The sequence below is a fragment of the Colias eurytheme genome, chromosome 5, assembly GCF_061535395.1.
Source record: "Colias eurytheme isolate Ceu_HAF_F1 chromosome 5, ilColEury1 Martin Lab GWU primary, whole genome shotgun sequence".
Taxonomy (NCBI): domain Eukaryota; kingdom Metazoa; phylum Arthropoda; class Insecta; order Lepidoptera; family Pieridae; genus Colias; species Colias eurytheme.
Window position 1 is genome coordinate 1,226,389 of NC_142984.1, and position 15,622 is coordinate 1,242,010.

The window sequence follows — 15,622 nt, forward strand, 5'->3', positions numbered from 1 at the left end:
CGCTTGCTATGGGTTGTCTTAATATTGATACCTGAAAAAAAAAACACTTTTGGTCTTACCACAAAACAATTTAAACACAGTCTAACTTTAAACCAGGGATCTGTCACTTTAATAGTTGTCTATGTGAAATATGACAAACCAGATTGAAGAGAACTCGCGCTTAAAGTTAAACCCTGTCTAAAGTTTTTTGTGGTCAGACAGTTTATATTGTAAAGTGCTATGTTGTAGGTTTTGCAAATTATGAAAATTTTGTAGTTGATTTTCTTATTTGTCAGTAAAAGGCAGCTTGTATCTCGCCAACCAAAAAACTATTCTACTTTATCATATGAGTGAAGAGTATTACGTAATTTTTATCCTATTTTTGCATATAAGCCGACAGCGTAGGTATAAGACAAGTTTAGCAGACCGAAGAACAGGCTGGTTAGCAGACTGTCTGTTAATGACAGACTAGCTATTATACTCCATAATTTTACCCGCTACGAAAAATATAGCTTTCTATAAATGGACTATTCAACACAAAAAGCTTTTTCTTGATACATTGACACTAGAAACACATATTCACCATAACACAACTAATAGCAGACATCAAATAAGCAGACATCAACACAGAGCGGCGCCAGACCGCTAGTTTCGTGACAGACAAGTTAAGCAGACCGAAGAACAGACTGGTAAGCAGACCCGCTGTAAGGGTCTTCATTGCGACTGGCTCTTGGCATATCTAGAAAAGAATATTGTGTTTAGAATTCAATTATTTGGTTATATAATTGCTCTGAAATGAGAAATAAGAAAACGAAAATAATGAAGCTAAAACAAAGTCAGAATTTCTGATTACAATTATTATTATGTGCTAATTACGTCAAATAGAGTTAAAATTTATTTATTGAATCGTTTTGAAAAGGTTTAAAATGTGCCTAATATGTTAAGACTATAAAAAATATCACTTCAAATATAACTGATCAAAAATTAGAATAATTATCTACTAATCTACTAAAAGTAATTAGAAACCTTGAAATCAAAAGTTATAAAGTATGTGTTTGATTAATAAAAGTTGTACAAATAAAATTAACAATAGATTAAGTGTCTAAATAAAAAAAATACTTACATTCTGTAAGGGCCTCGATATCGTAACGTTTTTGACGAGACTTTCACAGAAGGTTCCAGAAACTGTGACTGAGTTGAAAACTAGATCCAACATCATTGGGAACCACATCAAGCATATGTTATTACTAAAATATAATATTTAATTGGATAAAATAAATCAACGCATAGAAAAAAATAGTTTGTATTGCACGCCTGAGTAAAATCTTAATTATTGTTAAATTCAAAAGAAATTCATTTTGAAATTTCAGACAAAATAAATCGAATAAAACACATAAGAAAAATAATAGTGCACTGTTTAGTTGACGTATTTGTTGATTTCCAAAATAATTATTTAGAAACTACAGACAGTTTAAAGGATTCTAAAAAATGCTTTTTATTCCTACTTTCTAAAATTTCACGATGAAAACACAGAATATTACACACATCAATCACACAAGAGACAAAATACTTTTAAACGTTACGTTACGTTTCGGATATCTAAGAAACTGAAGTAACATGTTTTTATTAAATACTTACATAGCAATAACCAAAATAACCAAATAGAATAACTGTAATGTCCTCCACAATAATGGTGGTGTGAAAACTGGTACAGTTTGTCGAGCTAACGAGCCACAGAATGAGATACATTTCTTTATGTCATTACCCTTTTTTAGGGCTTTTACCTGAAATAAAACAGTTTTTTACGATTCAGAGAATTTAGTCACCAAAACCAATCAAATGATACATGATACTTTATCAGGAAGAAATAATTTGATTATCGTTATAGTAAGCGAAACAGAACATACCAAGAATCTGTAAAACTGGTTGTTATACTTTTAATTTATTAGTCCAAAATTTGAATCGACTAAAAGTTAGTATTCATTTAGCGCTAGATATTATCAGAGAAGTTTGAATAAGTTAACGCTTAGAAAAGATTGTAAGGCGAAGACCACCTCAAAGCATTGACCTATCGTTTTCAATATACATATATCCTAAAGAACTTCAAACGAATATTTTTCGATACTCACTGGATATTCACTCCTCCCACAATTCGTTCTATAAATCTTCTTCAACACACTCAAAGCTTTATCTTCCTGCCCATTACTAAACAAAAACTTGGGACTTTCTTCAAGGCACAACATTAGCAAGGCACCCATGCCCAGAGGTAAAGACATTACGAGGGTATAGAGTCTCCAAGATACAAATGTTATGGATAACCAGGGGAGAGGTATTGAAATTGATATAGGTAGCAGGAGAAGGGCTAAACCTAAAAATGGACGAGAAGAATTATAAAAATGTATAAAGAGGATTATAAAATAATGTAGTAGTTAGTCCTTTTTCTTTAAAAGAAATTAGGTCAGAATAATGTATTTCTGAGAAAATGAAATTGATACAGATAGTAGGAGAAGATCTGCAAAATAATATGGGTATAAGTAGAATATTTAATTAATCACATTCTTGTACTTAACAGTCAATAAATTCTGAAAATTTAATTCTTTACTGAAGAAACTTTTAATTGTCTTCATTTTAAAGTAAATAAACTTTTTCTATATTTCCGAGATTTACTCGGTTCCTAGTTAATGTTCATCAACCAATAGTAGTTTCCTAAATCCATACAACATGCGAAGAAACTAAACAAATTAAGGCTTTAGACTGTAATAATTATACTCACCAAAGGAAAACATTTCAGCTGCTAAATTAACACTATTCATGAGGAATAGATATTCATTTCTGTGTTTAGTTGTTACACTTTCGCCAAGATAGGTCATTATTAGTGTTAGTGATGCTAGAGAACTGAAAAATTAATTCTTTCTAATAGTATCTTTTATTATCCGTAATAATATTAATATTTGGAAGGAAACTGGGATAAAATAAATTAAACTGCATTCAGTATGTGGTAATTTACAATATTTAACTTCGTCAAAACAACAGATTTTGTCAAAAGAGACAAAAAAAATTTTTTTCGTAATTTTCTATAGATAAAAAATTAGATTACGAGTAAAAAGCGTTAAAGTAAATATAAGTAATTTAGTTTCAGACAAAATATAGAATTCAGCAAAATAAAGGTCAATATTTTAATAAGCAAATTGTGAGATCTCAAAATGGTAGTGTGGAATAGATTGTTTTAATTAAATAAATACCTACAAATAAACAACGGTAACTTACAAACTGCTTCCAATAACTTTAGCAGCCAACATCATTTGCCAGTTTATCGCAAAACTGCTCAAGAAACTAAAAACAAATCCCACTGAAGTAGATATCAGAATGGCTAGCCTTCTTCCGCGAGTGTCTGCTAAATAACCCCATGGATATGCGAAGAGAATACCTTAAAAAACGATTTATTATAATTTAAATTTAAATTGACTACAATTTTCACACAAAACAGCTGTTGATTTGTATTCGAATTTAACGTAAATTGCTACCAAACCTAAGTTCTATACACACTTCATGAACCAAATTATCTGCTAGACGGGATATTTTGTAGTTTTTCGTATTTTTAACAGATATTTGATATCATAATCTAAGCGGATAAACCAAGTAGGTAACTTCCTTTCCTAAATTGTTAAAAATAAATTTAGCCATTTTAGAGATATAAGTTCAACAACTAAAATGACATTTTTATTGGACATACACACAGACATAATATATGTCTGTGGACTTACATTATTTAATATTCGTCTTACCCACCAACGGAGAACTGACCAGCAGTCCGACCTGCTGTATCGTCAGCTCCAGGTCACAGGCTGCAGCATCCACCACCACGGAGAAGCCAAATATATCCAGGGACACGGCTATACATATTATGGAACACGCGAAGAGCGCTAGATAGTTGTACCGGCCATTACCTATAAATATTACCATCTTAATCTTAATACTATTATAAAGGCGAAAGTTTGTATGGATGTATGGATGTATGGATGTTTGTTACTCTTTCACGTAAAAACTACTGAACCGATTACAATGAAAGTTAGCACACATATAGAGGGTAATTTGGATTAACACATAGGATAGGTTATATCCCGGAAATCCCATGGGAACGGGAACTATGCGGGTTTTCCTTTGAAAATGCGGGCGAAGCCGCGGGCGGAAATCTAGTTACCTATAATTATTGTTTTCTTGAAAAAAGATTTCAAGGTTATAGGTACCTACATGTACAACCTAGGGTTCAAACCTGCAAATGAAAAGCGCTGTGTACATTGAACATAATATAACCCAAAATTGAATCAACTCATTGATAGTTAATATCTTATCATTTTTGAGAGAAACTGTTTTACGAAGGAATTGCATTTTTTGTTTTTAACTTCCTCTGCTAACATATTATACTTTACGACATAATTTTAAACTGTGCCTACTACCTTGAATTGAATACCTACAGTTGATAGATAATGTGCGAAAAATCGAATTTTCCATAACTATTTTTAATTCCACTAACGTAGGTACGAGTTTCATTTATCTTCTACAAACAATAGTAACTAAGAAGATAATATGTCGTCCACTCTTTCACAAATCATTTCACAGTGACCATGTATAATTCATTGACGTAAATCCATCGCTACAAATAAAGTTATGTACAAACACTTGCTAAATACGAACGTATTGTTCGAACTGTAATCAGTCATTCTCTGTACATTATCAGATTGATCTTCCAAAAATAAACTCTACGCTAGTAAATAAAATGATTCTAATTTGCAAAATTTTGGTATAAATTTTGGATGAATATTTTTAACTTCAAAATTGAATTATTTCCATGGACAGATGAAATCTGCATGACTTCAAGTCTATTACAATATCTATAGGAAATAATATTGTAATACTGTGCTTCAAGTAGAGAAGTTTAATTTATTGCAATAGACATTAGTTTCTGTTGTATAGGTATTAAAATAGGGGATATGCGATTTATAGCGTATGCAGAACCATGCCAATATATTTTTCAATTTAATATACTTATTATTGTGTCATAAATATATATTATGCTGTCACGACATTTTTTTAACATAAAAATATTATTTTGCAAAGTTGCACAAAGTTTATACTGTCATCAATTATTTTCGATACGCACGCGATGTGAGGAAAATTATTATTTTTGGCCCTATTTTTTAAATATAATATTTATTTAAATATAAATTATATACCTAACTAATAACAGCAATAAATTAAAACAAATCCATTATTTAAAAACTCACCAGTCAAATCAAGCGCCTCTTCAAAATCCCACGAAGTTTTCCGATTTCCGTTCAACACTAAATACGACATACTGTCACCACAACTCAAAACCAATTAACCATCATTTATGTTTTGACATGCATTCAATTTATTTATACAGATGTGTCTTTTTCGTGTTTTTTTTTCAAGTGCGAAATTAACAGAATATATTATTTTATTTATTCCAATTTATTTTACAATTTGTTTTGTGTATTTGTTGTTGACAAAGCTACAAATTTAAAGCTATTCTTACTTAGTACGAAATTTAAGTTATTAATTACGTCCCTAATAGTTATATTCCACTAAATATATGATAGGGAAATAAAAAAGGTCGATAAGTACGTTGATACCCTTAGGGCTGATTTTTCAATCCTTGGTTAAAACTTATTAATCGAATAACGTATTAATCTACCATTTCAAAAATATATTATATTTTTCCGTATTTGACGGTATACAGGTGACATTGTAAAATATCCGTGTTATACTTTATTGGAAGGATAAATTTTAACCATCGATTGAAAAATCAGCCCTTAGAGTATTTTGATATCTATAATTAACTTATTTATTTCAAGGATTGATGATGAATGTGCTAAAATATAAATAAGTTCACATTGAAAAATATAATTATTATTATTGTACCCACAATTGTACCTATATTACGATAAAATTCAAGTTGGAAATTTTTGAATGGAATGAAAATGACGCATGTTTATTTTTTTACCTTTTTGTGTTTGAATCCTGGACGTGGCAAGTAGATTAAAAAAAAAAAACTAAATGCAATTTGATTTCTTTTTAAATATATCTACAGGAATGCTTCCTTGCAGAAAAATTTGCTCCAGTATTTAGAGCACAGCTTTTCCTCTCCTTACTCCTACTGACCGTAACTAAGCATGACGCTCTCCACGCTATAGCATGGGAGGTTATAGATCCCTTTCAAATTTATTATTTAATTCTTATAAAACTCTTAGTAAGAGAGCATAGCCCCAATTAAGTCAGCACATTATACATACATTTTGTGTCAGCACTTAATACATAATATACCTATGTGTTGACGCAATAAGACATTGTGTACGATTACCTAATCGTACAGACAATATACATGTTCCCGTAATGCAATGCGTCGATATTGCATATTCTATTATAATGTATATTAATTATTATTTTACCACACAATAAGTTCAGTTCGCCATCGGATTCCGCACCGGGCGGAGTGGAGCTCCGCCCGGTGCGTCATAAAACCCCATCCCAACCTCATCCCATTAAAGTTAAGAAATAAATATATATCTTTATCTCAATCCCAATCTCATATCTTAAATTTTATCCCATTTCACATTGTTTTTATAATTATTATATTGAAAATAGCACATTAGACCAAAAATATTTATACTTAACCAAAACGTGTTCTTGAAATTGTCTCAATCTGCCTCCGGTGCCCAAAAATATATACAACTAGCGGTCCGCCCCGGCTTCGCCCGTGGTACATATTTACGTTTTCTCTACATAAAAACCATCCTCGTACTTCAAGGAATATAATAAAAAAAGAATTATCGAAATCGGTTCAGCCGTTCTCGAGTTATGCGCTTACCAACACATTTTGCGATTCATTTTTAGGGTTCCGTAGCCAAAATGGCAAAAACGGAACCCTTATAGTTTCGTCATGTCCGTCTGTCCGTCTGTCCGTCTGTCACAGCCGATTTACTCGGAAACTATAAGTACTACAGTGATGAAATTTGATGGGAATATGTGTTGTATGAACCGCTACAAAAATATGACACTAAATAGTAAAAAAAAGAATTGGGGGTGGGGCCCCCCATACATGTAACTGAGGGATGAAATTTTTTTTTTCGATGTACATACCCGTGTGGGGTATCAATGGAAAGGTCTTTTAAAATGATATAAAGTTTTCTAAAAAACATTTTTCTTAAAGTGAACGGTTTTTGAGATATCAGCTCTCAAAGTCGTAAAAAGTATGTCCCCCCCCCTCTATTTTTATAACTACGGGGTATAAAATTCTAAAAAAAATAGAGGTGATGCATGCTAATTAACTCTTTCAACGATTTTTGGTTTGATCAAAGTATCTCTTATAGTTTTTGAGATAGGTTGATTTAACTGTAATTTATTATATTTGCTGCTACGGAACCCTTTGTGCGCGAGCCCGACTCGCACTTGGCCGGTTTTATTATATATAAGATACGTACAATCATATTATTATCCTAAAGGGTATGTAAATAAAACACAATATATAATTTACTTAGATCTATCTTTTTATATATCTATTTCGAACGATCAGATGGCAGTAATAAAGCCACGACAATGCCAGCTGAAAACAAAAAAAAATATTCTTCCGTTAATTAGAAAAGTACAAAAATCATTAAAAATTCACCTACAACTGTCACTGAGGAATAAATTAGCTTTCTATTTGTAAAAACATCAAAATCGTTCCAGTATTTTCCGAGCTCACGAATTTTTTCCCCTTAAGTGATTTCAATAATTATTTTATTTTTTATAATGAGTTTTTATACTTACAAACGCCCAAAGCTGCATAAATATAAAAGATAGTTTCGCAGTTCCCAACGATGGTCGCTCCGATCACAGTCACGCTCGTTAGCGAAGCGAAGCGAGCGAACATGAAACCTAGACTAGTTGCTAGACCACTAAAATTAAATAATTTACAAATTTTATGAAGAATTAAGTATATAAATACTGTTTTAATAATATTTAAGTCTATAAATACATAATTATTAAAACGTTTCAAGGAAAACTAATCCTCTATTTAATTACTTTTTTACTAAAATAAATTTCCTCTTTTAGTGACTACATTTTAGACTATCAATTATCTTTTTTCTAAATAACTTAATTCGATTCTTTCAGAATAATTCTCATATATTTAATTTGAAGAATATATAGTTTTCCCTTGTACAAATTTCCAATTTAAATTCTAAGAAAATATAACCATAAAAATACAAAAAAAATATAAAAATAATATTCCTACCTGCAAGTAGTAGGATAGATATCAACGAAGTAAGAGGACACACTGCCCAGACCAATAGCCGTTATTTGTATTAACGTGAAGAATATCACGCTAGCTATCGGTTGGTTTTGTAAAACTACCTGCAATTTTTTAATTAATTTTTTGTGATTTTTTTCTTGTATAAAATATTCTTGAATAATTTGACAGGTCGCAATTAAACAAAGAAAATTCTACGTTAATTAAAAGATAACGTGCTATAGTCTATTATAATAAAAAGTAAAATCTTTTTTTAACTATTTAAAAACTACCAAAATTACATAGTAATTCAAAATTTGCTTGAATCATTTAAATAGACAAAAAAATCTTTTTTTTTGTACCAAATACAAAATAAAATAAAAATAAAACAATACATACCACTAAGCAACTAATAGCAGATATAGCAAACGAAGAGATCAAAACCAGGCGACGCCACTTGGCAAACATAGCTACCACGAGATTCAATACCGCGAAAAATAAACTCGCAAACACACCGGAGTATAAAGTTTCTCCAGATACTACTCCAGTACATAACTGAAAAATCAGACATTATTTATTACAAGTTTTCACAATAAAAATTATAGCTATAGGTAACATTAACCATTTAAAAAAAGAAAAATATCATCCGGAGACAGACCTACAATAAATAATAATATGTTTGAAGATACTACCAAAAATTTTCCTAATGAGATTCTCATTCATTTCTCATTCTCATCTTAAAAAAATATACAGAGGTAATGATTATGATTATTTTTACCACATTTTAAACACATTTTTGTCAGATACATCGTATCAATACGCATAATTACTTTTAAAGCATAATATAAGTTAAATTAATTTCCTTTCGAAAACCCAAAATATTACTCAACACTTACTTTCTCAACATTCTGAACATTTTCAGATGCTGAAACATTTCGTATGCTATCACAGAAGGAAAACTCAATGTCTTTTCCTGAAAACATTGAATTGAAAAATATGTCCACCATCGTCGGAAACCACATGATAAATGCATTATTTCTGAAAATATAAAAATCTTTATTTAAAACAATAGATTTAGGCAGTTAATTAAAGAGCGCCGTTTTATAAAGAGTCTAAGGCTTTGAAAACGGCTAATATTTTTTTTGCTGTTGCTGAAGTCATTTATTATCACAATGAAATTTGTTTGTTTTCAGAATAATTTGTTTTTGAGCCAGGTATAATTTCTATTATAATAATATGTTGACTAAACCTATACAAATATTGAAAACAATACAATAATGTTCAATAATATATTGACGTACAACACACATCTGCTAGAAGTATAACATAAATAATGTTATTATCGTAATAATTGTATGCCTATGTCTAGCAGGCATAGGCATAAAATTATAACGATAATAAATTTGACAATTAATTGATGAAATAGGTAACTAGCCAGTAGCCCCTTGTTCGTGGTTAGCAATAAAAATAGGGCATAGGGCATTCAGGAATAATACAGTTTTTAGTGGTGAAAACATTTTCAAAATCGGCCTCAAGCTACTTAGAGCTTGAGTCCATTACAAGTCATAACGAAACAAACATACAAAGAATGAAATATTTTTTCTGAATTAATACGATGCAGGCATAAAATATTATGTGCAATTATATCACTCCTACTGTAACACAACAGCAAACTTCAATGCCTACAAAATTGTTACACACAAAATTCCGTAAACAGATTTAATAGGATTATCTTTAGTAAAAACGCATTTGACCAAAAAAAATTATTTTTTCAAAATATTAATTATTATTAACCTTTATTCTGAAAGAAACAAGGCTCCTCATTACTACGCTCGCTGTGTTCAACGTGCGTCGGGTTAATTATGAATAAGTCCCGTTCAAAATCCCTAAATAAATCTTAAATTAAAAAAAAAGACGGGTTGCACTCCGGGAGTGCCGGCAGAAGTGAAAACTTGATTATTAACGTTCAGCATGTTTGATATTTTGGAATGGTATCCGTCTTACGCATGGAATATAAGGGCTTAAAAAAAATACATCCGTCTTACGCTTTTTCGGTCAGGCCACGTGTCCTGACGCAAGTTTAAAATTTTATACCCAACGCCGCTAAAGAAGTTTTCACTTCAAAAAAACATCTCACACTTAATGCAGAAAAATTTGGAGGTATCTTAATAAAAACTTACATAGAACAAACCAAAGCCAGTAAGAAGAACAATTGCATGGTCCTCCACAATAAGGGCGGAGTGAATAGAGGGGACGCTTGAGTAGTGAAGGAACTGCAGAACGATTTGTTTTGTATGTTAGAGGACAGGTGGAGGGATTTTACCTGATAAGAAGATAATGTTGGAAGTAAATATTAGTGAAATCTTAAAAGCACATAGCATGCTTAATTATAACAGTCTAATTAGAAATTAACTTCAGTTCAAGAAGGTGAAAATAACTTCTTATTTAGTGCACTCGTAGTTTTTTACTTGAAACTTGAAAAGCATGCAAAATATGGATTAGATCATTAGAGTTGTAAGTGAAATTCAAATCATAAAACTATTTCAGACATTACTTAACTTTCATTTTCTGAACTATTAAATAACCATTGCATTTTTAAATCAAAATATTATTAATTTTAAATCGCACATTATCATATTTTCATAAACTGTATTTATTTTTCGTCTTAAAATTTCCAAAAAGTCACTCACCGGAAAATTTACTTCATCGCCGCCATTAAAAACAAATATTTTCTTTAGCACATTCATTGCTTCATCCCCGCTTTTTTCAGCCAAGAATTTAGGACTCTCATAGAGAAAACACAAAAATAATGCTCCTAATCCTAGTGGAGTTGCTAATAAAAAGGTATAGAACCTCCAGGAATTGAAAATTATAGGCAAGGAGAATAATTGATAGGCGAATGTTAATGGTAGAATGAAATAGGCCAGACCTGGAAACAAATTTTTAGTTGTAAGAATAGGTTTGGATTGAAAAGTTAACATGGTTTGGACAAAAATCATTAGTAGATGTTTGGTTTCGGAATTATTTAACAATTTTGAAAGCATGGTTGTTTTGTTTTGTTTATGGTAACTGATAATTTTATGCAATTAAAAAATGAGAAATTGACATCAACTAGCCGTGCCCTCCGGTTATACCCACAGTGCTCTGCTCCTGTTGGTATTAACGTGATGTTATAGGTATAGCTTATAGCTTTCCTCGATAAATAGGCTATCTAACACCGAAATAATTTTTCAAATCGGACCAGTAGATCCTGAGATTGAGCGCGTTCAAACAAACTCTGCAGCTTTATAATATTAGTACCTATAGATAGTATAGATGAATAAGTGCTTGAATTATCACCTTAAATTAATTTAATTAATTATTGTACATTAGGTACTAAACTTCCAAATATATTAGAATTTTGGAAATATCCATAATAAGCTGAAAGATTAACATAATAATATTATTACGCTTATCTTTTCCGGGAATAACTTCTGAAAAGATAACCAAATAAAAAAAAACTCACCAAAAGATATAACTTCTGCTCCTAAATTCATGGACACCATTATGAATATAAATTGATTCCGATTTTTGGTTCTAGTACTCTCTCCAAGATATGTTATAATAATTGTTTGGGATGCCATCAAACTGGAAAAGTAATTTCTATATCAATACTAGCGGTCCGCCCCGGCTTCGCCCGTGGTACCTATATGTTTAAACTATCCTATCTCTCAAGTTGGATTGAACTGCAGATGGTGTGCGAATTTTATAATAATCGGTTAAGTGGTTTAGGAGTCCATTGAGGACAAACATTGTGACACGAGATTTAAATATATTAAGATTAGATCCTGTAGATAATTGAATCTCAAGGAACAGTGGGAAAATGTTAGGTCGTAGAAGTATAGGTCGTCTAGCACCATGACTTTCTCACAATGGAAACAAGACTGCTTTAAGACTTCATGATAACCCAAGAACACTTACTAAGAACTTCAAATTTAACATTCATAATTATTTTTCAGGTTTTAAATTATAAAAAAATACAAGTCTTACAAGCTGGAGCAAATGATCTTGGTTACAAGCATCATTTCCCATGATATAGCGAAGCTGGTGAGAGCCCCAAAGATAAAGCCAACTGAAGTAGACACGAGTAAAGCTTGTCGCCTACCGCGAGTGTCTGCGTAATAACCCCAGAAGTACGCAAAGAGGAGACCTGGAAACATTTATTTGAAACTTTAAAGAAGGTTTCAGACAACTTTGAATTTGAAATTTACAAAATGACTATAAGACACTGAATATTAAATCTCAAATTCTGCTGCGGTAAAATAGGTCACTCCAATGTAACTAACGTTAGTATAGAATACTTACTTTAAAACTTCAGTTGCAAATCAACATACCTTTACTTTTTTATAAACTGGCCATAAGTATCTGTCAGATAAAGTAATCAATTTATAATTCTCCTGGTCGAATTAAAGCAAAAATATGTGCAATGCATAAAGCAGTTAGACGTTAACTTGTTAAATCTAAAACCGGCTACTCACCTACCTGCAGCAGGGCCAATATAAGAATTGCACCCTTAATTGGCTCCTTAATTGCGATGTGTATAGGCAAGCAGGGGAAATTTAAAGAACAGTTGAAATTGCTCCGACCGCCGTGCAACCTAGATTGTTCCAATATTGCCCCTTCGGCAGGTACGTGAGGTGCTGGCTTAAAATAATAGATCAATATTATATAGACAGAATAGATATTCTTTACCAGTAAAAGGCGATCCAACAAGCAATCCCGTCTGACCAATTGTAAGTTTCAAATCACAACTGGCAGCAGCCACTACTACCCCAAAACCAAACATGTCCATCGCTACAGCTACTGATATTATACAACATGTTACAAGTACTAAGTAATTGTATCTGCCGTGACCTGAAATTGGTGGAAATATAGTTATAATTAATATGGTTCAATTTGGTGTGGGTATTATACAGGATGTAAGTACGAGGAAGATTTCGTTAGGAGATAGTTAAATAAATAATAATATATCATATTCTGAAGGATATATTGCCACAATGTGTGCGATAAGTAGAAACAATAACCCTGCTTTTATTTGTAAGCTATCAAAGCGAATCCTTCAATGGTTAACAACAATATTCCATCCATAGAACGAAATATACGTTTCAGAAGTATATGTTCCAGAACATATACTTCTGAAACGTATATTTCGTTCCAATATTCGTTTCAGAACTGTTTACTAGTTATTGTATGTGTCTGATTCTAACAAACAAATAAATATTTCTTATTCTTTCCAGATTGAATCAGATGATTAGATAATTACACAGATAATACAGAACACTGAACCTTACCAGCCAACTCGAATGCCTCTTCGTAACTCCAAGACCCATTTCCTCCATCATTGTCACCGTTAAAATTGGCCATTTTAAAACAAAAATCAAGACATTATCACACTACCGTAAGTGAGGTTAAAATGTCGGTTTTAGCATCCATAATTCCTTTGTAAATATAACGCTATCTATTAAGTAATATGTATTTAATTGTAGTATTGTATTCGCGTGCAGAAAATGAGCATGGTATGATGAGATTTTGATCTATATCATAAATTGATAATTTTAGGAATACCTAATGAGGAACCAGGTTGTGTATGAACCTCATTTTAACTACTAATCATGTTCGTTCATCAATTTGTAGTGGCATCATAGTATGGAAGCATTATAATTCATTTACAATTCTATATCTGCTTAAAATTGATATAAGTAAATGAAGCAATGTTCACTCGACACTTCACAAAAGAGATTTATTTACACCATGAGTTCTTATCTTATGAAAAACATAGTAGAAGAAAAAAACCAACGCTATCAATGAAAACATAAAGAAAATACTCGCTACCTAGAGACAATTTAACACTACTATAACTCATACGTAGATAAGGCACTTATCATAATATTTTAAATGCTGAAGTCTATGAACTTGAGATGTAATCATGGAAAAAATTATATTTACATTTCACTGTTTGCATGAACTTCGGAATATGCTAGATAATATTTGATGAAAATTTTACTTTAAGATAAAAATTAGTATATTCTGATATAATCGAAAATTTTGACGTTGAATGAATAAATGAAAACGCTTTAGTGTACACCATTACAAATAGGAAAAAGATAAACATATAGGTACAAAAGAGAGACATGCACAAATGGCCGCCTGAAGGCTTTAGTAGCCATCTCTTCCAGGCAAATTGACAAATTGACGTTGATAGGTACTTATCGAATAAGATGTTAGATGAAAATTGTGTGATAAAGTAAATATTGATTTAACGTTTTTGTTTATCTGACTTGATTGTAGGTCTCGATATGCTATGCTGTTGCAGAAACATTGTTTATCAATCCTTTGTAAACAAACACACGTATTGCAAGCGTTATACATAAGTAGTTATACATAATATTATATTCATCCATGCATTCATCATTCAAATGGAAATAATTTTAGTAACAAACGTCACATTTATCCATATAAAAATTAAAATACATAATTGGTTTATTAATACCTACTTCTATTTATGAGATATATTACTTTAGAAGCTAAACTTATTCTTAGGTACTACAAGATTATGATGAATTCTTTAACAAATTTACATAAAAGAAATCAAATAGGACCTAGTAACTAATACCTGTAATCTATCTATACTAATATTATAAAGAGGAAAAGTTTGTAAGTATGTATGTAAGTATGTATGTATGTATGTATGGTTTTCACGCAAAAACTACTGGACCGATTTCAAAAATTCTTTCACCATTAGAAAGCTGCATCTTTACTGAGCAACATAGGCTATATTGCATTTTCAAAAAAATTAGAGATCCTTACCAAAAATGCAATAATGTAACCCAAGGTGTAAAAAAATCCTCAATAAAACTTCTGTCATCGCGTGCGCTGCGGAATCTATTGAAGATAGAACAAAAAAATGTTCTACGGTATTATAGAATGGATCAATATCTACAAGAAAGTCCGCGATACCATATGTCCATCTTCAGTAGTTATGTTACTACAACAACTTTTTTACGTTTTCAAAGTAAATAGAAGTGCCAACAGTAATCAAACCATGTTATCCATACACATATATTAATCCTTATCCCATTAAATGATGTTTTATTATAGACTGTTTCAATACCAGCAAAATACTTTTTAAATGAAAAGAATTGGATATTCCATTCAAAAGATATAACGAATTTTTAAAAGTGTCAATCTACAGAAAATAGTAGGTATACTGTTCGAGCAGGCCGTAGTGCGGGGGTCACGGAGGAATTCTACCAATATGCGTCTTGACGGAACACAGTGGGGTTTTGGTCGGTAGGAATCCGACATAACCCACGG

General features: G+C 31.3%; 2 protein-coding genes across 2 annotated transcripts; both read right to left on the reverse strand.

Annotated features, from left to right (window-relative positions):
* Positions 1-544: 544 nt before the first annotated feature.
* LOC149908257 (synaptic vesicle glycoprotein 2A-like) lies at positions 545-5,343 on the reverse strand. Its single transcript, XM_090102184.1, has 8 exons — positions 5,265-5,343; positions 3,765-3,926; positions 3,247-3,406; positions 2,753-2,874; positions 2,109-2,347; positions 1,618-1,763; positions 1,103-1,226; positions 545-718 (listed from the first exon to the last, which is right to left on the reverse strand). The coding sequence occupies exons 1-8, from the start codon at positions 5,332-5,334 to the stop codon at positions 545-547; spliced, it is 1,197 nt and encodes a 398-aa protein (XP_089958310.1). The 5' UTR covers positions 5,335-5,343.
* Positions 5,344-7,549: 2,206 nt separating this feature from the next.
* Positions 7,550-13,684, reverse strand: LOC149908258 (synaptic vesicle 2-related protein-like). Its single transcript, XM_090102244.1, has 11 exons — positions 13,600-13,684; positions 13,001-13,162; positions 12,299-12,458; positions 11,775-11,896; positions 10,960-11,198; positions 10,450-10,592; positions 9,166-9,307; positions 8,669-8,824; positions 8,276-8,394; positions 7,810-7,937; positions 7,550-7,603 (listed from the first exon to the last, which is right to left on the reverse strand). The coding sequence occupies exons 1-11, from the start codon at positions 13,670-13,672 to the stop codon at positions 7,557-7,559; spliced, it is 1,491 nt and encodes a 496-aa protein (XP_089958370.1). The 5' UTR covers positions 13,673-13,684; the 3' UTR covers positions 7,550-7,556.
* Between the last annotated feature and the right edge of the window lie 1,938 nt (positions 13,685-15,622).

Coding starts and splice junctions, on each gene's coding strand:
- LOC149908257 (XM_090102184.1), bottom strand. CDS start 5,334: ATGTCGTATTTAGTGTTGAACGGAAATCGGAAAACTTCGTGGGATTTT. Junction 1,227..1,617: donor GTTATTTTGGTTATTGCTAT/GTAAGTATTTAA, acceptor ATTATATTTTAG/TAATAACATATGCTTGATGT. Junction 719..1,102: donor TATCGAGGCCCTTACAGAAT/GTAAGTATTTTT, acceptor ATTCTTTTCTAG/ATATGCCAAGAGCCAGTCGC.
- LOC149908258 (XM_090102244.1), bottom strand. CDS start 13,672: ATGGCCAATTTTAACGGTGACAATGATGGAGGAAATGGGTCTTGGAGT. Junction 13,163..13,599: donor AGAGGCATTCGAGTTGGCTG/GTAAGGTTCAGT, acceptor CACCAATTTCAG/GTCACGGCAGATACAATTAC. Junction 12,459..13,000: donor TGTTGGATCGCCTTTTACTG/GTAAAGAATATC, acceptor AAATGTTTCCAG/GTCTCCTCTTTGCGTACTTC.